This window comes from Anabrus simplex, chromosome 1 (genome assembly GCF_040414725.1).
Source record: "Anabrus simplex isolate iqAnaSimp1 chromosome 1, ASM4041472v1, whole genome shotgun sequence".
Lineage (NCBI taxonomy): Eukaryota > Metazoa > Arthropoda > Insecta > Orthoptera > Tettigoniidae > Anabrus > Anabrus simplex.
In genome coordinates, this window is record NC_090265.1 from 1,015,397,165 (window position 1) to 1,015,421,745 (window position 24,581).

Genomic DNA, 24,581 nt, shown 5'->3' on the forward strand with positions numbered 1-24,581 from the left:
CTATCTGCAGAAAAGTTAACAGGAAAGAGGTCAAGAGGACAACCCCAAAAAGAGATAGATACAGTGATGTACTAAAGAATGGAAAGGAGTTGTGAAGAGACAGACGATGGAGGTTTTGATTCACAACCTGACCGAGGAAGCTAAAAACAGGACATGAAGATATTATTATTATTATTATACTTACGATTATGCCACATTTGAATTTTATTTTGAGTACTGTACTCTCATCTTTTTTCATAGATATGAAAAAAGGTATGTCAGTGATTTTGCAGTCTATTACAATGTATGTTATGTATAGGTCTCATGTGAGCATTTCTGTTTACCTAGTTACATGTCTGCAACAGTTGGGAAGATTCAAATTTTTCCCAGCCTTGACAATTAGCTACTTTTTGTTTATATTTTCTGTTATCCATACAACATTTAATTGAATCAATAAAAAGTAATAACACTCATTGTTTTCAACACAGTCAGTTACAAAAATTCTGACTCAAAGTCATTAACTGAAATTCCATAACTAAATTCATATCAGAAGGCATGCAATATCTAAGATTCCAAGTTCCACTGCATATGATTTTTATAGGTAATACTGGAAGTAGATATCATTACTGTTGTTACTACAGTATGCAGCAGAAAATTTAAGCAGCTCTTAGGTATAGCATATTGCAGAACTGTTTGAGACAGCATGTCTGATGATTAAATCTACAAGCAAATTTCCCCAGGCTTCTTTTAGTCTACGTATCTCATCACTTCCTGACACCAGAGATAATTGCAGGTAACAACAGAAGCTGCTTCTGAATTACACTGAAAAGTAAAGAGCTGGACTACCTGAAGATCACAGAATGCATGACAGATTTGACTTTGTAATGAAGTACACAACTATAATCAGAAAAGATTATGGACCCTCCTCAATGAGTGTTGATGCCTATCATCCTGATGAAAATGAGAATATACAGATTATCCTTGTCAATATGGGTTTTCATGCGTGTCATCATCTTTTTGTTGCTCCCTCTGCCTATACTAGCCTCCCATTCTATTTGACCTTGTAGTTTCCTTTCTTCCTCTCTAGCTATCTATGCTGATCCATAACTTTATCCGAAAACAGATTTCTTATAGCTTCATTCTCCCTCGTTACATCATCCAGAAATCTCAATCTCTACAAAACTTCATCCCCAATTTGTATTAAAAATGCACTAATAACACAACACACTGTCCAGAACCTGACAGGTGTTTGCAATTTTGCACATTCTTATTTAAATGGGTGCATATAACATGAATAAAAAATTATCAAGGTCACAATAAGAAAGGACTTCTATGCATACAAACACTGTATATCAATACAAAGAAGATGAGTATTTTGACTTTCTTTTCATGAATAGTGAGTAAATATGAAAGCAACTCACAATTCCTGTATGTATGTTTCGTATCGAATTTGATAGAAATAAAATCCTAGAGAGAGCACCTGACTTGTACATGCTCTGAATGATTGGAGAGAGGCAGTAAAAGGGGCAAGGAAGTTGAAGATTAATCCTCAAAATGCATCATGGGGTCATTTATGATACAGCTAACCAAGCTTGATCTTATAACATAAAGCAATTTCACATTCAATTGTTGGTATTCCCTGTACATTCCCACCACTGTACCAGTAAATTCTGTTAGTAATACATCATAGTGTGATAGCCTAATAATTGTGCAATAACCCAAATCGAAACAACATAATTATTTGCTTGAATATACCTAGTACCATTAATGACCCCAAGACACACTTTATACACTGGATATGTTATGAAGCAGTATGAGGGTTAATAGAGAAGGATGAGTTAGGTGGAGCTATGCGATGCCCAAAAGCTTTAGTCCTGGTGGACAAAGGTTTGATGAAGTAAACAATGACTTACCCAACATATGATATGAGGGGTAACAGCAATACAGTTTAGATATTTGCATGTGTTTCTGTGGCTATTCAAGTAGTTAAGAATGTGGATGTATCATGAAGTGCAGCACACACTCGTGTCACCTATGTATTACCATATACGTGAATGATCCCTGCAATGTAATATTCATATTCAATTTATTTTTAAAGTTTATTTTTGTATTGGTACAGCTTTCTTAAATATTTACATAGAAAACTTCAATCAACCCATTGCTCTGTTCAATCATATTCATTAACTCTCAGCCCAATAATTCCCTATCTGTATATTTTCCCATTTGTTTTGTTTTGGATTTTTACCTTAAGTCATTAATTTTCAACACAGTGTCTCCCATATCCATGACTTGCAATCAAGTCTCAATGAAGTCTCAAGAAAGTTAGAAAAGGTCCATCAAAAACTAGAATGCACACTGCATACAGTAGAACCTCGATAACTCAAAATCGGTTAATTCAAAATCTTGCATAATTCGAAGAAGCTCTTGTTTCCAAAAACATGAGGTATGGTTTTGCATGTTATTTAAATTGTTTAATTCAAAATACAGATAATTCGTAATTCGAAGAACAATGTCGGTCCCAATACCAAAATTCAGACTTTTAATTCGAAACTGCCTTTACATTTTACAAAAATGGAATTTACTGAGTAATGTAAATTTAAATATCTATGCGTCATGAACGAATGCGTCTTCCGCGCAGGGGTAGCTTTCCCCACTTTCACTCACTTCGGTGTCTACAATGTGCTTCATACGTGCTAAGTTCGAGTGAAATCAATTCTTTTGTATTCAGCATTTAAAGGAACGCCACAATATCACATAGCAGGCAGTGTGCGGAGAAACACAATCTGCGAACTCTGACGATGCCGACAGCGAAAAAGCGTGCCTCATATGATCAATTCGTACGCACCGAAGGATATTGTCAGTGACGATGAAACTGCATTCTTTATTTGTTTAATCCCGAACCCAAACAGACTTACAGTTTTTAAGGAGAGAAGTGCCACCCCGGAAATCGTACAAGAGTAGGGGTAACTGTACTATGTTGCAATGCACACGGAAGCGAGAGACTTCCTTCCCTCGTCAAATGAAAGTTTGATAAGTCACGATGATTTAAGGGTATCGGGCACTTTCCGTGCAAATACTAAAAATGCAAATGGTACAGTAATCCAAGAGATAAAGCATTTGCACAGGCGAGCCACCATAATTCGTCCTTATCTTTGACTTTTTTCCTTTCGTTGTGTGGGGTTATGTTTGCCAGTGTTTTATCCAAGAGCATTATTTGAATAATGAAAATGCACCTTGTTGGATACATTTGGGAAATAGTGTTTCCCATGGTATTTGAAAGGTTTAAACTGAAAATCAAGTAGACTGCAAGCATTATGTGGTCTTAAAATACTTCGTGATGCGGCAAGAGTTGCCATTTCTAAATTACGAGACAAGGCGGCCATGGACAGGTGCCATGGCAGGAAATCGTATAAGGATAGTCACCGTACTGTGTTGTAATACAGACGAAAGCAAGAGACTTCCTCCCCTCATCATAGGAAAGTTCGATAAGCCACGATATTTTAAGGGCATTGGGTACTTTCAGTGCAAGTACAGGCATCTAAAATGCATCCAGTACAGGAATCCAATGAATAAAGCACTTGCACAGGGGAGCCAGTACAGATTTCTCCTCTTCTTTGAATCATTTTTCTTTTTGAAAAAAAAAATGTCATTGTGTGAGGTTATGTTTGCCGGTGAGTTATACAAGTGCATTATTTGAATACTGTAAATGCACCTTGTTGGATGGATACATTTTGGAAATCATTCTTTTTATTTTCCATGGCATTTGAAAGGTTTAAACTGTGAATTAAGGTTAATTGCATGCAGTAACGGGTCTTAGGATACTTTGTGACACCACAAGGGTTGGCATTTCTGAATTACGATTTGGTGGTTAATTCAAAATCGCGTAATTCGAAGTCCGATTTCTGCGTCCCAACGACTTTGAATTAACAAGGTTTTACAATAATGACTTGGTTTAGGACTGCTGATATTGAGTTCCATTGTAGGGAAGAAATACAAGATATGAACTTAGTAAGTAGAAAAAGAAGCATGTTTAAGAACATAAAGACCATCACAAGGTGGGAAGAACATGTCAAAGGTAGTTGGAAGAATGGGCACAAAGAATATAACCCGGATGGCCGTATCACTCCGAGAGGCGTCATAGGTAGCACAGACACCTAATGCTGAACTGATCTCTTTACTTTAAAGATGTGCATGGAAAATTAAAAAAAGAACTGTAAGGACTGTTAAAAAACAGAGACGTAATGCAGATCAAATGAGCCTCATTTTCCACTACCTTGTTGATTGCCTGTTGGTAATAAAGGAGAAACATGTAGCTTTTATAAGAAAAGAATAGGATTGGTCAGGTAAGCATGTCTGAATAGTAGTGAAGTTTGTAAAACCAAGTGAAGGAGTTACTGCATTAGATGGTGCAAAGAAGAAAACTACAGTGACCACAGTCACATCTATTGAATTTTCTTGCAGGTTTACAGTTAAATACCAAACACACACATCAATAGAAAGGAATTTCATCCTCGCAAACTGTCCATGAATTACGGAGGAGATATGCCAAAATTAAATAGAACACGACCAAAAGGACAGAGAGGTAGTTTATGGTGAAGTTTAATTACTGTCGAAACTCATAGACACATGGGTCGCCTATACAGTGTCAAATTGAAAGATCTGTACCAGGCCTCACTGGAGGCCACACACCATTATTATTACTAATCAAGAAGTTAGTAAAATAACCACCTAATCGATACTTTATTATTGCCTCAGGCAAAATTGAATATAAATTAGCACTTACAGGACATATTTCGACCACTTAGTGGTCCTCTTCAGCTGTATAAAGAAAGAATTGAGAAGAAAAAACATTAGGACAATAAGCACAAATAATAAAAGTTCTTTGGAGACTCCTTTGTTAAAAAATGGAGGTCATCAGAACAGGACATCTTGCCTCTCGTTCTTGCTTGGAAAAGATGTTTATTCTGCGCTGTCTAGAGGGTCTCCAAAGAACTTTTATTATTTGTGCTTATTGTCCTAATGTTTTTTCTTCTCAATTCTTTCTTTATACAGCTGAAGAGGACCACTAAGTGGTCGAAATATGTCCTGTAAGTGCTAATTTATATTCAATTTTGCCTGAGGCAATAATAAAGTATCGATTAGGTGGTTATTTTACTAACTTCTTGATTATATTCATCGATACGGTCATGAAATGGACAACTTGTAATTATTATTACTGTCAAAACTCTTAAGAACTTTTGATTTCTTTACCTTGTAGAATGAAAATTAAACAACACCCCGGACATTTGATAGATGAATGAAAGAAGATGTCAAGGATATATATAAACTAATAAATATATATGGTACCACTATAAGATTTTGTACTCTTTGATCACAACTGCGCACAAGTTAAGAAGAACTCTAATATGCAAGATTTAAAAATAGAGAATTTGTTTTCTGAAAAGGGAACAGTCAGCATTAGGTTTTGAGGTACACAAAACAAAGTGAGAATAATCGGATTGTTTCGGGTAAAACTGTACATCTGGCAACAGCCTTATTACGTACGTAGCATCAATAGTTAGTTGCATGAACAAACATCATCGTGACAAAATTGTTTCATTTACAAACTTAAAGGTGCCAACACTAGACATTCCATGAAAAATTTTCCAATAATTTGTTTAAGCTTCAAGTATGCATATGTTTCTACTCGGATGTTCATGTAGTTACGAAGTAATGACAGAGTAATGATTTAGGAATGAATGAGAAATCAAGAAACAACAGGACTGATGTGTTCAGGAGCTTGCTTCTCTATCTGTGGTGTCAATAGTGTGAATAAACAACTACTTGGTAGGTATACCTACATTTACTGTTAGTCAAGCGTCAACCTCTCTTCTTTTCAAAGCAATCCTGAGTGAAGATCAGAGCTTTCACATTAACCTATTCATAAAGTATAGTACCAGTATCCATGGAGAATATTTTCACTGGAAATAAATTTGCTGTTACTTTAATAAGAATCCAGAGGCCAGACACTTACACCAACATGTCCTTTCTGATGGTAATAAAGAGGGGATACATAACATACGCCTCACTAAACTCCAACCTATGGCAACAATCTAATAAAAATTCCTCGATCTTCCCATACATCACTGATCCAATTTAACCACAATTATTCTTAAAGTCATGGAAATAAAAGGGCCAGAAGAAGCCATAATCCACAAACACTTTCCAATCACACAAGCAATATACAAATAATGGCGATTAAACTCCTTCGTAAAGTTTTCAACCCCCGAGATTCTGTCTTGCTTCTAGTCGTTGTTGAAAATGAGTAGGCAGCGTGGTTGGTGCTGAAATAGCCCAGGGTCAGTAATGATTACCAGAAACAGCCGAGTCATATTCCAGGACCAGACGCTTTATGTGCGACAGTTTCTCATGCAAGTATTGGAACCTGCGCTTTGCCTCCTGGTGTTTTGCGTTGCGCTTGTTCTCCTGATATTCTCGCATGATTTGTTGCTTTATTTGCTGAAAGAGAACAAAGCAAATGCAATTAATGGAATATGAAAAATGTTAACTTCAAGTAACACATGTCAAAATGAAATAATTTCATGATACAGTACATTACACCAGTTTTTCACCTATGTACTTGTTCATTTTTAACAGATTCATTTATAATAATGATTAACATACAAATCTTTTGTCAGTCATAGACTACCATTTTCACTTTTAATGAAATCATTTTAAAGGGTTATACAAATAATTTGTACCTTCATCGAAACTTAATGAACTGGGTCCACGTCTTTCAGGCGTTATAATATTTTATATGTTTCTTTCACATAGAAATACAGAGTCGATGAAGAAGAGACTAACACAATTTAATGGTCATATCCTACATATGAATCAAGGAAGGCTGATTCGAAAGCTCCTTACACATTTCGAAGGGAAAAAGTTGTTTCCAGGTGGTTTACAGAGATATATACCGATATGGAGAGAATGGGCATTAGTCAGGAAGACATTCAACATAGGAACCAATTTTGACAATTAGTTTCAGGTTTTAAAGACTACCGAGGAGATGTAGAAAAGAAATCTTCAAAAGGAGTCTTTTCAGAGGAAAGAAAGAAAGAAAGAAAGAAAGCGATGAGCCAACAAAAGAAGCTGTATAATCGGAAGCCAGTGGAGGAAAAAGATGATCCAGGATATTGTAGTTGCTAGTCCGTGTTCAATAGGGGTCAAAATCAAACAAAAGAAGAAAACAAAAGGAATACTATTTACATTATCACTGATGAATCCATGTTACTAATTGAAATAACTGAAAAATATTACTTCTGTTACTGGTAACGATCAATTTTAAAAGGACAATATTTTAATCACCTACTGTAAGATGAAAGAGCTGAAAATTCAATTGCCTTCTCTGCTCTATAGATGGGTGCATTTATTGGCTCCATAAAGATCAATACATGAGAGCATCACATTGTTCCCTGATGCTAAATAGCATCTGTAAAATGATTTTCTGGACAAGGACAAACACAAATTCAATTGGAAAATGCACAAATACATACCTCCAGTCATGTTAGAAACAAAATTAAGCTTCTAGAATAAGCTTTAGAAAGTAAAGATCAAAATCCTCTTTAAAGCGATGTACATAACTGCAAGAACAAAATGCCACTTTCATATTCTGATTTGGAGCCTTACATGGAATCGTAAATGGAAAAATCACTGGTTACCTTAAGATAAGTGCATGTAGAGAAGAGAGAAACATAATGAAGATTTTTGCATTTGAAGTAAAAGCAAAATGAGGTCAAATGATTTAGGTGTTAAAGAATGAAAGTATATCAATGCATGATAAACTGCAAAAGTGAGTACAAAATGCAAAAAAGAATTTGCTTCTGCAAGATAACAGTGAAATTACATAATGTTTTCTTTTTTTGCAAGTTGCTTTACGTCGCACCGACACAGAGAGGTCTTATGGCAACGATGGGACATTGTTGTGTACAAGAAAATGTAACCACAATGAGGGAATGAGCAGTCTGTAATAATACTTTCAAATCACTTTAAATCAGAAAATGAAATGATGTATGGCTTTTAGTGCTGGGAGTGTCTGAGGACATGTTTGACGCCCGTAGGCGAGAGGACACATACACCCAGCCCCCTTGCCAGCGAAATTAACCGAGGATGGTTAAAATTCCCAATCTTGCCAGGAATCGAACCCGGGACCCTTTTGATCAAAGACCAGCATGCTAACCATTTAGCCAGGGAGCCAGACTTTAAATCAGAAGACTGGCAAAAACTAAAGGAAAGCAATGTTGAAATATGTGGTTTGTTAAACTTTCACTAAGTGCTTAAAATTACTTCATATACACTAAATAGTGGTGTTTTCACTGAAAGCTTGGTTTAAAAAGGTAAATAAAAGTGAAATTGAAATAATTTGTTATACGTTTAGTGCATTTATTCAAATGACAAAAATCAAATCATTTACTGCCTTGAATACAGCTAAGTAGTTCTACAGGCAGGGTGGCCCGTAACCTGCTTGGCAATAGCAGTTATTCTGTTCTGAATTGATTAGAGTAGAAGCTGCAGGATGAAACAGTTGTCAATTGATGTAATCATAGGTTTTGTTTGGTTATGTTCTGGTTAGTGAATTATTATCTGTAAGAAGTGACTTTTATCTTTGTTACATTTTTAATTTTTGCAAAGAATAGAAAGTTAACAAAGACAGAAAGTATATTTTTATTTCAAAAGTGGTTATGTGACCACAATTATAACGATGAGGCTGAGTGACTTGAGCAGCATTTTCCAAACTATGAACTTCCATTTTCACAAGCAGTCCATGATGTAAAAAAATGGGTTGAACAGACTGGGACTGTAGTGGCTCTTTTTAGGCCAGGTAGGCCTAGAAGTGTGACTACAAAAGAAAATCTTATGAGTATAGCACAATGTGTTGTATAATCTCCAACCAAATGAATTCTGAAAAGTATACAAGTAGTATGGGTTTTCAAGAACAAGCCTCCAAAAGATGCCAAAAATGTTCAAGGTGAAACTATACTGCCCTACTTCACTTCAAATTCTGAATGCGGATGATCCTGATAGGCATAAAGTATTCTGTGAATAGTACATAATACAAGAAAATTTTTACAGAATCATTCTGTGGAGCGATGAGACTGTGTAGACACAAATTTATGCTGATGGGCTTATCAGATCCTATTTTTTGTGAAGAGTCTATATGACAAAACTTAATGCTAATATTAAGTCACTATCTAGGTGCTGATAATGCCATTGCATACACCTTAACAACAACAACAACAACAACAACAATAACCACCACCACCATAACCCTATTGGAAATCCACCAAGCTTGCAAGTGATATAGACCGTATTCAGGCAGGACAAGGGTTGCAAAAAAATTGAACCATGTCCATAGAACTTTTTCAACGAGGTATGAAATTATTCAGAAGGATATCTGACAATGAGAATGAGGGACATACCACACTGCGGAGGGCTGTGGGCACTGTTGGTCACACCATTATTTTCTTTGTTTCAGGGTACACAATCAAGATATCTCTATATATTTAACTACCTGCACTGTTTACAACTGTTATTGACTGTCAATTAATTGCCATTTGTTTTGTGCCCATGCCATGTTCCAGTTTATTTACAGTGTAAAGACGTATTTATGTATTCACGTTTCAAGTGGCTCAGCTGAAAGGTTGTATTAAGACCTTGTAAAGATTTAAAAATTATTTATGATCATTTCAAACTAATTCTTGGTCCATCTTTCTGTGCTTGCCATTGAAAATTAATTATTTAAGAGATAAATTACAAAGGTGTCACAGGCAAATTTGCTAATGCAAAACCAAAATGGCAGGAATGGTCAGATGTGTTAATGTTTTACTCATATACTGTATAGCCAGGCTCTGCAAGTGGGTTCGAACCTCATCAGTGGCTTCTGTGGTCTCCCGTTTTCACTTCCAGGCAACCACCAGGACATTTCCCATTCACAGACCACAGACGATTCCTTCCATCTTCTTACCCAATTTTATTCCCAATAATTTGTTTTATCCTTATTAGCTTCTCAACTGGGTTTGTGACAGGGAGGTTTATCCAGCCATAAAAAATTCATGAATATAATTTAATTTCACCTCATTCCCAACCCCATATCAGAAAACAAGACATACTACAAAAGCAAGACAGCAACCACTGATCTGCTGAATACTCTCATTTTCAGAGACATCTGCATGGGTACTACAGTAGTTAATTTCGACTCCAGGAAAGGATGACTGTGATCTTGCATTCAATACATGTCAGCACATCATGCACAAACTACAACACTGAACAAGCTGTACAATCCTTGGGGAACTCAGGAGAAAATACAGAAACCTATCAAACAAAAGTGTAACAATTAGGGCATGTTATAATTGCTTTAATCTGAGTGAGTAAAAACATCTACAACAAAAAACTTACCTTCCAACCTGGACTATTTACTTTTTCTTGCCTTAACCTTTCTTCCAACTGGGCAAAATGCCGAGACACTGTTTCCACAATAGCATGTAAGTCACGGTACTCGCTATAGTCTGCATTGAAATCGGCTTTGTATCGACTGCGTTGCTCACTGTTGCGTATTGTGGTGTAACTCCTGAAGCGAAAAATGTTTAATGATTAAAATGTTTTACAAAAAAATGAATCATACTTGAAGACTAAGGGAACAGGGAGAAAATGAGAAGCTGATATACAAATTTTATAGAGATAGATCAATCAACAAATATCATCTAGGTTTAAGCATAACTTGTTTCAAAAACATTACCACATTGGTATAAATTTATAAAATCATGAGCTTTAGCAGAATATGGCATTCACTGTATAAGGTTAAGTTATATATAAATAAAAATATTTGAAGGAACAAGTCTAGTGTCAACAAGTGAGGTCTATTACCAGTGTAATGAAGAAGCATAGATTTCAGTGGTATGGGCAAATTATGATAATGAACAGCAAGAGACCTGGCAGACAACACTTCAACCTTACTGTCAAAGGAAAGAGACCAAGTGGAAGACCATGGAAACATTGGATAGACACAGTGAAATCAGATGTGGACGAGAGAGGTCTCAAATGGGAAGATGTCCTGGAACAGAATATGTATGCGGACAGGAAGAGATGGTGAGCGCTTGTACACCACACCCAGGAAACTGGAGTTGGAAAACGACTATGATGGTGATGATGATGATGATGATGATGATGATGATGAGACAAGGCAGTTTATGACATCGTAAAGGCATTAACCATCCGTAAATGAGGACTGAACCGAAAGTTCCTTCTTCGTATCTTCATTCTGTCTTCTTCAGTCTCATCAGTCGAGCTAAGTTATTTAGCGTGTAGCAGTCAACAACACAGTATATAATTCAAAGAATGCCAGTAAAATGTGGTATTAAATGAGAAGATTGCATGGAAACAAGTCCTTTACTGTGAAAGTATGCTTACGTGTAAAAGAAAATGAACATTACCGTACCGTACTCTAGGAATGTATGTATGCACGACATGTTTGCGCACTCCAGTATACCATATTTAATGTTTATTTTCCTTTACAGGTGGACATAGGAAAATGAACACAAAGAAAATTGTTCTGAAGGACTTCATATCCATAAGGCTGGGAGGTGTGATCAGTCTTAAGGAAAATAATGGATAGAAAGAGCATTGTCAGATTAAATGATATTGTTTCTTAAGTGATGATATAAGGAGAAAGATGCAATGTTTTCTTGGGAAATACCCGCAAACCCATAATTTTTTGTTTTTTATAATTTGCTTTACTTCGCATCGACACAGATAAGTCTCATGGCGACGATGGGATAGGAAAGGGCTAGGAAAGGGAAGGAAGTGATTGTGGCCTTAATTAAGAAGGTATACTAACAGAATTATTGAAATATGGAGTAGTAGCAGCATTAGTAACTAATAAGTGGTTAAAGGAGACGAAGTATTCTAGGAGTGGAAGATATATTACTGCTATATATGAAAGGGAATAAGAGAAATCAGACTAATTATAGAGTAATAAGCATCATGGCTTCATTGAATAAGTTGTTCAGTAGTATAGTAACGAACAGAATTGAAAAGGTTGCAAGAGGTGGTGTATCTCAGGAACTGCTGGGAAAGGTTGTGTGGGTCTCATCTTTTGTGTACAACAGATGTGCCATTTGGTGTTTGTTAATATAGAAAAGCCTCAGGCCAAGGAAGTTACTATGGAAAGCATTGGAATATGTTAGCAAAAGTGGAGCAAAAATAGATCTGGTGAAAAGAATGTACTACAGATGCAAGCCAGCTGGGAAGGTTGGTAATACAATATCAGAAATTTTGAAACAAGTTAAGGATTGAGACAATGGTGATCTATGACACCAATTTTGTTTAAGTTATGACTAGCTATTGGAATAGGTAGAACAGAAATTTGGGTGTGCCAGGACAGCATCAATGCTTACATTACTGTTTGGTGATAATCAAGTACTCCTGGCTCTGGACGGACATGATGCCATGTATCAAATGAGAAAGTTTGTGGATGAATATAGACAATGGGGATTAACAGTCAATATGGATAAAACAGAATATCTTGTTGAAAGTGAACAAGGCGAGGATTTGAGTTTCAAGCTTGGCCAGGTAAGAAATACAGATGTGCGCAAGTACTTGGGATCATTAATGACAACACTGGCCTATGTGATGAGCATATATCTTGCATGATAAGTAATGATAGCTATTAGATCCTTAACCCTACAAGTGCCAACAGTCGATTTTTTTCTACATTGTGCGACTGTCTGTAGTGCCAGAGTAAAAAAAAAAAAAAAAAAGGACATTAATAAAAGTCGCGAAAAAGGTATCTTAGGTGACATCTATCGATGTAAGACACACGCTAAGTTGTTGAGCATAGTTTGAGATTTACTTCCACTGCCGTAAGGAGCTCCATATCTATGTAAGTATTCCATATTATGTATCTTTTTTGCTTTGAATTTCAACGTTTACGTGGTCAAGATGGCGACTCAAGATGTTAACATTGCTGGCGATACCGACCTTATTGCAGGATTAATAGATGAAGGAAGTGATTTCAGTGATGTGGAATGCAGGGAAATTAACAGTATTGATACAAGTGACGATAGTGAGAGTGGGCCAGAGCAGGTAGAAATGCTGGAAAACTGCGATCACATAAGTGACTCCGACAATGATGTACCTCTTCAAGATGGGCTTGATGGTGCTAATGCAGGTAGGACTACACCTAATCAAACAATTTGGACACGAATTAACCCTCCTGAAACTGAGCAAGTCTGACTAAAATTTAGGCCTAGATCTACAGGTTTTCAACATAATCTTGAAATTCGAAGGCTATTTGTTACTTCCTTCTCTATTTTCCTCTCCAATTGTAGAACATGATTTTGGCTGAAACTATAAGTATGAGGAAGATTTGCTTGCTAATTAGAATGAATTTATTAATTCTCACCCACATTCAAGAATAAAACAATTCAAACCCCTGACCATTGAAAAAACTAAAGACCTGCTTTGTTATTGTTTGAATGTGGGACTAAATCCAAGAAAGGATGAGAAAAAGCACTGAGACACCAGATTCTCTCAGTATCAACCCTTTTATTCAAAATCAATGTCAAGAAATCAATTTCAGCTTATAAATAGGGTCCGTCATTTAGATGGTAACAATACCAATCGCTAGTTATAGTCCTGGTACAAGGTTCACCCTGGGCTGGATTTCACCAACGCATTGTGGAAGAAATTGTATATGTCACAAAGATCAGTTATGAGTCGCTTATTGCAATGAAGAACAGAACTGCTTATATACAGTACACGCCAAACAAAAGGCATGCTAGGTTTGGCATAAAGAATTATGAACTATGTGAAAGCAAATCAGGCTATGTCACTAACTATATAGTGGTTCTAAATTCTTTGCATCAGGTGATCCAGACGGGATGGCTCATAGGGTGTAGAAAAGTGCCATCTTTTCAGTAAAGGTCATCATTTGTACACTGATAATTTCTATACCAAAAATACCTCTGGCTGAAGAATTACACAAGGCTGGTGTCATGTTGACTGGAACAGTACGTGTAAACTCAAAGGGCCCAGCTGCTCAGCTCACTAGTTCTCAACCTAAAGGCAGTGAAAGCATGTTTTTCAGAAAGGGAGAGTTTATGACCAATGTCTTCATAGAAAAGAAACACAGAAAACCAGTCTTCGGTTTGAGTACAGCATATCAAGCAGACAGTTACAGTGAAAATGAGAAATGGGAAGGAAATGCTAAAACAAAACCACATCATTGGTTATAATAAACACATGGGTAGGGTTGGATTTGAAGAACCAAAAGCATTATTGTGTTGCTGGTACACATGCCACCTGAAGGTACTGGGGGAAAATATTCCAAACCATTAAGGACACTAATCTCCTCAATGCATACACAGCTTACTGCGACAACACTGATCCTGGACAACGGCTAGAAAGACACAACTTCATAGGAGAGATAACTGAATCGCTCTGTGCATCAGAACCTGCAGTGGCTGTTCCTCTCACACCATCCTAGTCACCAGTTAACAGCAAGCATTATTATGTTCAGCTACCAAGGTAACAGGAGAGGCAGTGTGCTGTGTGTGGACACACCAAGAAGCAAGGAAGATCCAAGATCATCTAAATGATGCTCCGGATGAAACGTAGACATACATGAAAAATGCTGGGGACAACCAGAACACTATTACAGAGCGCTAGCATGAGTTTAGCAGTAATGAATACACTCGATGATGATGATTATGCTTGTTTGAAGGGGCCTAATATCAAGGTCATCAGCCCCTAATGGTACGAAATGAGACAAAATGTTATGACAAATTAAAAGTCCAAAATCCTCCACTGACCAGAATTCAAACTGTGAGGATGAAGAATGAATGGATAGATGGATATGAATTTAAAACAATCAGTGGAACCGACCCAGAGTGAATCACATGCACAGAAGCTGGCACAAGATAGTATTACTGACCAAGGGACTGCTTCTATAGCACGATGCTGAATCGATTATGCTTGTAGTCGAAACGGGTCCAAAATCCAGGTCATTGGCCCCTCATAATGGTACTTATCGCTAGGAAAGTAGAACCATGGTATTTGTCATTTGGCGGTACTAATCAAAAATAGCGTAGACTTGCGGTATTCCACACATTATGGTACTATTCACAGGTAGTATAATGCGCACATGTAACACAGACCTATGGTGTTTCGCACATTGCGGTGCTATTTACAGGCAACACAAACCTATGGCGCTCCTCATGTAAGTTGACTAACCACAGGGACTCGAACTATCCTGTGGTATTCCTCACATAGTGGGAACTAAGCATAGGCAAGGCAGAACCATGGTAACGCTCATCCCATGGTGTTGCTCATATAGGGGTACGAATCACAGGTACTGTAAGACCCTCATCCTGATTCACACACTGTCGCTACTAATCACAAACCTATTGCGTACCTAACATAGTGGTACTAAGCGCAAGTAAATGCAACCCATGATGTTCCCCCTGCAAGATGGTACTAATTACAAGTAGTCCCATGGTTCTAATTTGATCATCCCTTGGTCACCCCTTTTAGTTGCCTCTTACGACAGGCAGGGGATACCGCGGGGGTATTATACATTTGCATCCCCCACCTGGAGGGGGTAATACATTCTTCAAGCATAAGGCTATACACCGCTACACATGGGAGGCTAGGGGTACCAGATCCATAATAGACTATGTCTTAACAGACTTCGAATTCAGGAAATTTTAGGAATGTACAGATTTTTCAGGGATTTTTCGATGGAACAGACCACTATCTGATCTGCAGTGAACTAAGTACTTCTAAGCCTAGGATAGAGAAAGTGAACTCTGTCTGCAAACGAATAAGGGTAGAAAATCTCCGGGACGAGCAAATTAGAAGTACATGGATATAATTAGTGAGAAGTTCCGAATAGTGAACAGTAAGCAGGTTCAGGATATAGAAAGAGAATGGGTGGTATACAGGGATGCTGTAGTAGCAAAAGCAAGGGAATGTCTAGGAACAACTGTGTAAAAAAGGAAAAAAGCAAATATCTTGGTGGAATGATGAAGCGAGAGCAGCTTGCAAATGTAAAAAGAAAGCTTAACAGAAATGGCTCCAAACAAGGGCTGATGCAGACAGGGAATTGCACATAGATGAAACAGAGTGAAACAAATAGTTGTTGAATCCAAAAAGTCATGGGAAGATTTTGGTAATAAACTGGAAAGGCTAGGTCAAGCAGCAGGGAAACCTTTCTGGACAGTAATAAAGAATGTTAGGAAGGGAGGGAAAAGGAAATGAACAGTGTTTTGGGTAATGCAGGTGAACTCATAATAGATTCCAGGGAATCACTGGACAGGTGGAGGGAATATTTTGAGAATCATCTCAACGTAAATTGAAATCTTCATGGTAGTGTCGCCAACAAAGGAACTCATGGGGAGGAGGAAAATGATATTGGTGAAATTACGCTTGAGGAAGTAGAAGAGATGGCAAATAAACTCCATTGTCACAAAGCAGCAGGAACAGATGAAATTAGACCTGAAGTGGTGAAGTACAGTGGGAAAGCAGGGATAAAATGGCTTCATATAATAATAAGATTAGCATGGAGTGTTGGTAAGGTACCCTCACATTGGACAAAAGCAGTAATTGCACCTATCTATAAGCAAGGGAACATGAAGGATTGCAAACAACTATCGAGGTATCTCATCGATTAGTATACCAGGCAAAGTATTCACTGGCATCTTGGAAGGGAGGGTGCGATCAGTGGTTGAGAGGAAGCTGGATGAAAACCAGTGTGGTTTCAGACCACAGAGAGGCTGTCAGGATCAGATTTTCAGTATGTGCCAGGTAATTGAAAAATGCTACAAGAGGAATAGAGAGTTGTGTTTATGTTTTGTAGATCTAGAGAAAGCGTACGACAGGGTACCGAGGGAAAAATTGTTCACTATACTAGGGTACTATGGGATCAAGAGTAGATTATTAAAATCAATCAAAGGCATTTGTACTGACAATTGGGTTGCAGTGAGAACTGACGGTAGAATGAGTTCTTGGTTCAGGGTACTTACAGGGGTTAGACAAGGCTGTAATCTTTCACCTTTGTTGTTTGTAGTTTACATGGATCATCTACCGAGAGGTATAAAGTGGCAGGGAGGGATTGAGTTAGGTGGAAATGTAGTAAGCAGTCTGGCCTATGCTGATGACTTGGTCTTAATGGCAGATTGTACCGAAAGGCTGCAGTCCAATATTTTGCAACTTGAAAATAGTTGCAGTGAATATGGTATGAAAATTAGCCTTTCAAAGACTAAACTGATGGTGGTAGGTAAGAAATTCAACAAAACTGAATGCCAGATTGGTGATACAAAGCTGGAACAGATAGATAATTTCAAGTATTTAGGATGTGTGTTCTCTCAGGATGGTAACATAGTGAGATTGAATCAAGGTGCAGTAAAGCTAATGCAGTGAGCTCGCAGTTGCGATCAACAGTATTCTGTAAGAAGGAAGTCAGCTCTCGGACGAAACTATTTTTACATTGGTCTGATTTCAGACCAACTTTGCTTTACAGGAGCAAAAGCAAGGTGGACTCAGGATATCTTAAACTCCTTGAACGAAGCTGTATGCATAAACCGGCTTCAGTGGTGGGATCGTGTGAGGCGAATGGAGGAGGACAGGCTACCTAGGAGAATAATGGACTCTGTTATGGAGGGTAAGAGAAGTAGAGGGAGACCAAGACGACAATCGTTAGTCTCAGTTTCTAATGATTTAAAGATAAGAGGTATAGAACTAAACGAGGCCACAGCACTAGTAGCATACAGAGGATTGTGGCTGAACGCTGAAAGGCATAACGGTCTATAATGATGTATGTATGTATGTAGATTTTTCAACTCATTTAAGTGTTTTTCTGATCATTTTGCCTTGAATTTTGAATTGATTAAAATTTTATTTTGTTTTTTAAGTTATCAAAGTGATTTTTAGATCTTCCATTTCTTTAATAAAGTTATTTACTGCATATAATTAAAATACATAATTTGCTCAAAAAATTTATATATGTAACATTTCTTGATAAAATTTGTGACTACTGTTAGCATTTAATAAGCGGACTACAAACTTCAGGAATATGTGCAGACACTACAGGAAACAAAGTTGGCACTTTTAGGCTTAATGAGATCTTTTGGAGTTTCACTTATCCAGATGAACAAAAAACAAAGAGGTTGCAAGTATTCGGATATATGGCTTGGAGAGTTGGACACTGAAAAAAAGACAAAGGGGTAAGACTGAGGCTGTGGAAAGAGGTGTTTTATGGTGGAGCACGAGAGCTATCAACTTAGATCAGCTAACGAATAAATGGATGCGGAAGAACCGGTTATGGATAGTATTGATGTTCGAGCACTGAGCACGCATGGAAATGTCTGAAGGATTGGATAACAGCGATGGCCACATTGTTTGCTCAGCTGGTCTCTGCCACGGAGAAGTTGTCAAGGGAAACAATAACCATACCTATGGAAAGCACAGATCTATCTGAAGAAGAATGGAAGGATAGCAATCAGTCACCAATGATCTGCATTTCGGGCTGTTCCCCATGACAGACCACACCACACACTAACACAAGAGTAGATTAACATGTTTGTTTCCACGTGAACGTGAGGATTTTACAGGAGCCCAGTACACGCAGTTTTGGCAGTTTACAGTACGGTTCAGTTAGAATTGCACCTCATCAGACCAGATAACTATCCCTGCAAACCGTTCATCTGCGTGAAGCATGCCTTCAAACCACTCGCAGTACTCCATCCTTTGATACGGGTTGTCCTCGTTCATACCGAGTAACGATCTTGGAATGTACACTTTGCAGCCTTCAGAATTCATCGTACGGTTGATCGGCTTACCCTGCTTTAACATGCAGCCTGATTCACAGATTTTTGAGGTGACCTAGTAAAATGTTGCAACACAGCAGCACTGGAAGCTGGACTTGTTGATGCTTTATGGTCGGCCAGACCCTTTCTTATGCACATCCTGAACAGCACCGTCGGCTTCAAATTTATCCCAAATCCGATAAATTGTTGTATGTGTTGGTGGCAGAGTTCCGTACACATCACGCCATTGCCATTGTACTTCCATCATGTTTTCGTACTTCCAGTACCACTTCAATATGGCCTTGCGTTGCTCGAACGACAACCTTACTTAATTCATTGCTGCACTGTCATCTGCTGGACAATGCACGCCAAGATTGTCACGCCATTCACGTGACCATCTGTTGAGAAAACAATGGACTACACTAATGTACAAGAATTGCAATGATATGTCATTTTCTTCCTAAGATATTAACTATCAAAGAGTGTCTACATTTTTCTAGACCCCTCTGTATGAAAGAAGGCTATACTGTTAGAACGAAGACCTATGCAGTGTAAGTAAAAGTGGAGTTGGTCATGCTCATTCTATTTTGATGGAGCTTTTAAGGGGTTTCTAAATGAAGGTTGTACCCTACATGCTGATAATTTCTACACAAGTGTACCTCTAACAGAAGACCTGAGGAATGAAACATTTATGTGTGGGAGCCTTCATAGCAACAGATGTGGACAGCCATTGACTGTCAAAGAGAAAATGAAGAAAGAAAAGGTGATGGGTAAAATGTGCAAACACAGTACTAGAGTTATCAAGTAGGTTGACAAACGAACTGTTCTCATGTTTGTACACTGCCAAGCCACTGTGACTGTCTAGTAGACTCTGGAAAGGAAATTGGAGACAGTGAACCTGTTAGAAAGCCTCTCTATGCCCTTTATTACAATGGAGCTATAAAGGGGGTCGATTTGTGACCAAATATCTTCATATTATTAAGGTCTACAGAAAGGATTAAAATGGCACAGTGGAGTAGCCCTGATTGTTGTCAGGTCATAATCATCCTCCTACCTTATGTGACAGTAGACTGGACTACTACCACCACCTGCGACTGTCTGGCCTTTACCAAACTTAACACACAGGGTGACCAATGGCTACGGGGATGGAGTCCTCCCTCTGGAGGCCAGGTCAATGCTTTGTGTAGGAAATGACACACAAATTCACCAGAAAGGAGAACATGGTCATCGGTTTAGATAGCGGAAGACTTCAGTCCCAATGGCAGATGAAACGGAAGACCTTCCTCCTGTCAGCAACATCTGTACTTCAGTGAAGCGGTTGCAAAAGGCATCTATACTCCTGAGGAGCGGCTTCAAGTTACACACCTGGCAGTAGGTATTAAATGCCTCAGGGTGGTGACCCCACCAGAATAATAGCCTAAATATGATTGTGGTACTTCTACTTTTGGGTCAGAAAGGGTTAGGGCATACCCTGCAAGCGACGTGCAGTTGTTGGGTACTGGGGGAACTGTGAAAAATGGGTGGCCAGTAGCCGACATCATGAAGATGGGCAAAATCAACATTATGACCCTGACAGGAAAGGCAGAAGTGGTGGATTTTATGGAGAAAGAGTATAGAAATGATGGGGTGTAACAAAGTTACATGGAAGGGGAAAGGAAAGAAGAGAATGAGGAAAGGCTGAGAAGTAAAAAATGGAGTGGGCCTGAAAATTTCAAAACAGTTTGAGGAGAATGTGGATATAGTAAAATACATCAGTAGCAGGATACTAAAAATTAGACTGAGCATGAGGAATGAAGTGAAGGACTTCATACAAGTGTATGCACCACAGACAGGTAACAAAGAGGAGGATATTGAGGAATTCCTGGAGAAACTAGAAAAGGAAATAACTGATGTCAAAGCAATTATAATGGGAGAATTAAATTCACAGATGGGAAACGAAACACGAGGAAAGGAAGAAGTAATCGTACCATATGGATATGAGAGAAAGAATGAAGAAGAGGAACTATTTGAATTGAAACGAGAAATGAAACGACTGTGGACCACACATGGTTTCTGATGAAAAACAGCAGAAAATTACAAGATACGGCTGGGGTGACAGAAGAATAAAATCAGAAATTTATTACTTTCTGGTGGAATGGACAGATCGCAAACAGTTGATGGATGTAACAACTTTAACAGGAGAAGCATTCAATGGAGATCATAGAGTTGTGATAGCAAAAGTGAGAATGGAGAAAATGGAAAAATGATAAGAGATAAGAGGTGGTAAAATAAAAATATAAGAATGTACAGGAAGAATTTCTGGAGAATATGAAACAACAAATTCCAGTTACTGAAGTAGGAAGTGCAGAAGATGAATGGCCCCACTTCAAAAGGGCATTTGTAAATGGGGCACAGAGTGCCTGTGGGAGAACATCGATGAGAGTGGAAGAAAAGGAGACACCGTGATAGAATGAGGTGACAAAAGCAGTGAAAGAAAAGAAAGTATGGCAAAAATGGAATATAGATGAAAATAGCAAACAGAAATATCTTAATAGAAGGAAATGTAAGAAACTGGTAAGAGAAGAAAAGCTGAGGAGAATTTACACAAAAAATGGAAATGGATGGAGCTGGTAGTAAAAGAATACTGTATGGAAATATATGAAGTAATAGGGATAGGTGGGAGTTAGTTACACATTAAGATGAAATAAAGATAAGATGAAAGACTCAATGTGAGAAATTGTGCAGTGGAGACTGTAGTAATATGGTGTGATGACTCAACAGCAGAAGATGGTATAACAATGTTAGAGGTGGGGAAAACATTGGGGATGGATGAAATTAGTATGGAAATGATAAAGGCTGTTGGACTATAATGGGTGTACAGAAACTTGTGCCAGAGGACTGGGGAAAGGGAATAATACCAGTCTTTATAAAAGGGGAACAAAAAGTGTGTGATAACTTATCACTATCGGCAAATATACTGGAAAGGATATTAGACAGAAGAATGAGAAGAAAGGTACGAGACTTCAAAAGGAACAATACGGCTTTAGAAATGGAAGATCTAATCAAGGAATACAATGGTGTTTCCCAGGGTAAAGGTGTGGGAAATCGTGGTCAAAGAGAGCCTGAGTAACTGTAGAAATGGTGCAAGCAATGTACAACTACATCAGCAGTGCACAGACTCTAAATGAAAGACTGAATGGTTTAGAAATTATATTAGACCAAGACAGGCGAGTGTGCCATCGCCTCTGTTTCTAATGGTTATGGACAAAATTGAGAAGCAGTTACTTGAAGAAGGGCCCAAGTAGCAATTTTTTCAGAATTCACTTTTTTCCTATTCCTTGCATGTCTTCAGGAGGCATATCTGGTGAGTAGAACAAGGACCCAGTCATTCTTTTACTCTACAGAGAAATCACACATTAAAGTACATGGTGGTAGAAGAAGGCCCCATTATTCCACTTTACCAACATGTAGAATGGGATTTCACACAATGTACTGTGCTTATGCTACGTGAGGCATTCGTGTACTTCAATGATTATTGCTGCTAAAAAGAATGCTAGTGGATTGTTTTGCAGAGGAATGCGAGAACTATGATTGTCTTGCAGTTGCCAATCTCATTATTTTAAAATAATATACCTATGCCATCCACCAGCAGCCCACAGAACTACTTCCTTAGCATGAGCCACACGTGCCTTGTGACACACACCAGTGAAGACATCGGTGAATAGTGACGCACTCGCATTTAATGTCAACATTGCAACAAAAGTAGGGAACATGTTAATATCACCCCTCACCAATTCAATTTGAGCTTTGTGAATAATTATTCTATTATTATTAAATAGAATGGGATTCTTTCCAAAAGCATGCTAATCAGAGACCATTTCAATGATTTTGAAGAAACACGACACCTTGGAAAAAAAAAAACTTTTTACTGCTATTTGCTTTACATCACGACACAGATAGGTCTTATGGCGATGATGGGACAGGAAAGGCCTAGGAATGGGAAGGAAGCGGCCATGGCCTTAATTCAGGGCTGCTGACAGTGGGGTTCGAACCCACTATCTCCCGGATGCAAGTTCTCACAGCTGCGTGCCCATAAGCTCACGGCCAACTCGCCCGGTGGGAGAAAAAAAACAACCTAGAATACTTGAAATCCAACAAAACAGCACGTAACTTAGATAATGTTCACACACCTCAACAAGAACAACAAGTCAACCATGAGTTTCATCCACTAGTTATGAAACTTACAAGTTTAAATTGAAGTAAGATCGAGTTAAGAGATTTTGAATAAGGGACCAAAACATAACCGGACAAACTCCCCCAACCAAAACAACATAATTAACACCATAGCGGAATCTGAATTGGCCATCAGTAAGTTACGTATTTAAAAAAAGTGAAATAGGATATGAAGGAAAAAACTACAGAACTTGTTCAGAGAAAAAAGTTCTGTAAAACCGAACATCACAATTAATCACATCTCAAAATTGAAATAAAAAATGACATAATATTTACAACCTCCTCTGCGAACCATGTGACCTTGCCGCGGTGGGGAGGCTTGCGTGTCCCAATGATGCAGATAGCCGAGCCGCAGGTGCAACCATATCGGATGGGTATCTGTTGAGAGACCAGACTAACAAATGGTTCATCGAAAGGGGGGTAGCAGCCTTTCGGTAGTTGCAAGGGCGGCAGTCTAGATGATTGACTGATACGGCCTTGTAAGAATACTCAACATGGCTTAGCTGTGTTGATACTGCTACACGGCTGAAAGCAACGGGAAACTACAGCCGTAACTAACTCCCGAGGACATGCAGCTCTCTCTGTATGAATGATGTACTGATGATGGCTTCCTCCCGGGTAAAATACTCCGGAGGTAAACTAGTCCCCCATTCGAATCTCCGGGCGAGGACTACACGAGAGGGGGCGATCATCAGGAAGATGGATACTGACATTCTGCGAGTCGGAGCGTGGAATGTTAGAAGTTTGAATCGTTGTGGTAGGTTAGAGAATCTGAAAAGGGAGATGGATAGGCTAAAGTTAGATGTAGTTGGTATAAGTGAAGTACGTTGGCAGGAAGAATAAGATTTTTGGTCAGGTGACTACCGAATTAACAACAGAAAATCAAACAGGGGAAATGCAGGAGTTGGTTTAATAATGATTAAGAAAATAGGGCAGTGGGTAAGCTACTACGACCAGCATAGTGAAAGAATTATTGTTGTCAAGATAGACACCAAACCAATGCCCACCACAATAGTGCAGGTCTATATGCCTACTAGCTCAGTGGATGATGAAGAAATCGAAAGAACATATGAAGAGATAGAAGATTTAATACAATATGTAAAAGGTGACGAGAATCTAATTGTGATGGGAGACTGAGATGCATTGGTAGGCCAAGGAAGAGAAGGTAGTACAGTAGGAGAATATGGATTGGGACAAAGGAACGAAAGGAAGTCAGCTGGTTGAATTCTGCACTGATCATAACTTAGTCCTTGCCAATACTTGGTTCAAACACCACAAACGACGGCTGTATACGTGGACGAGACCTGGAGACACTGGAAGGTATCAAATAGACTTCATTATGATTAGGCAGAGATTCAGAAACCAGGTGTTGGATTGCAAAACTTTCCCAGGAGCAGACGTGGACTCTGACCACAACTTGTTGGTCATGAAATGCCATCTGAAGTTGAAGAAATTGAAGAAAGGAAAGAATGCAAAAAGATGGGATCTAGACAAGTTGAAAGAAAATAGTGTGAGGGATTATTTCAAGGAACATGTTGCACAAGGACTAAATGA

At 38.3% G+C, this 24,581-nt stretch overlaps 1 protein-coding gene across 1 annotated transcript in view; it reads right to left on the reverse strand.

Annotated features, from left to right (window-relative positions):
* Positions 1 to 5,106: 5,106 nt before the first annotated feature.
* Su(Tpl) (Suppressor of Triplolethal) overlaps positions 5,107 to 24,581 on the reverse strand; it is a 471,359-nt gene continuing 451,884 nt past the window's right edge. The window contains exons 9-10 of the mRNA XM_067149282.2: positions 10,411 to 10,582; positions 5,107 to 6,477 (exon numbers count right to left, since the gene is read on the reverse strand). Of these exons, the coding sequence (XP_067005383.2) occupies positions 6,319 to 6,477; positions 10,411 to 10,582 (331 nt within the window). The 3' untranslated portion in view covers positions 5,107 to 6,318. The remainder of the gene's footprint in view (positions 6,478 to 10,410; positions 10,583 to 24,581) is intronic.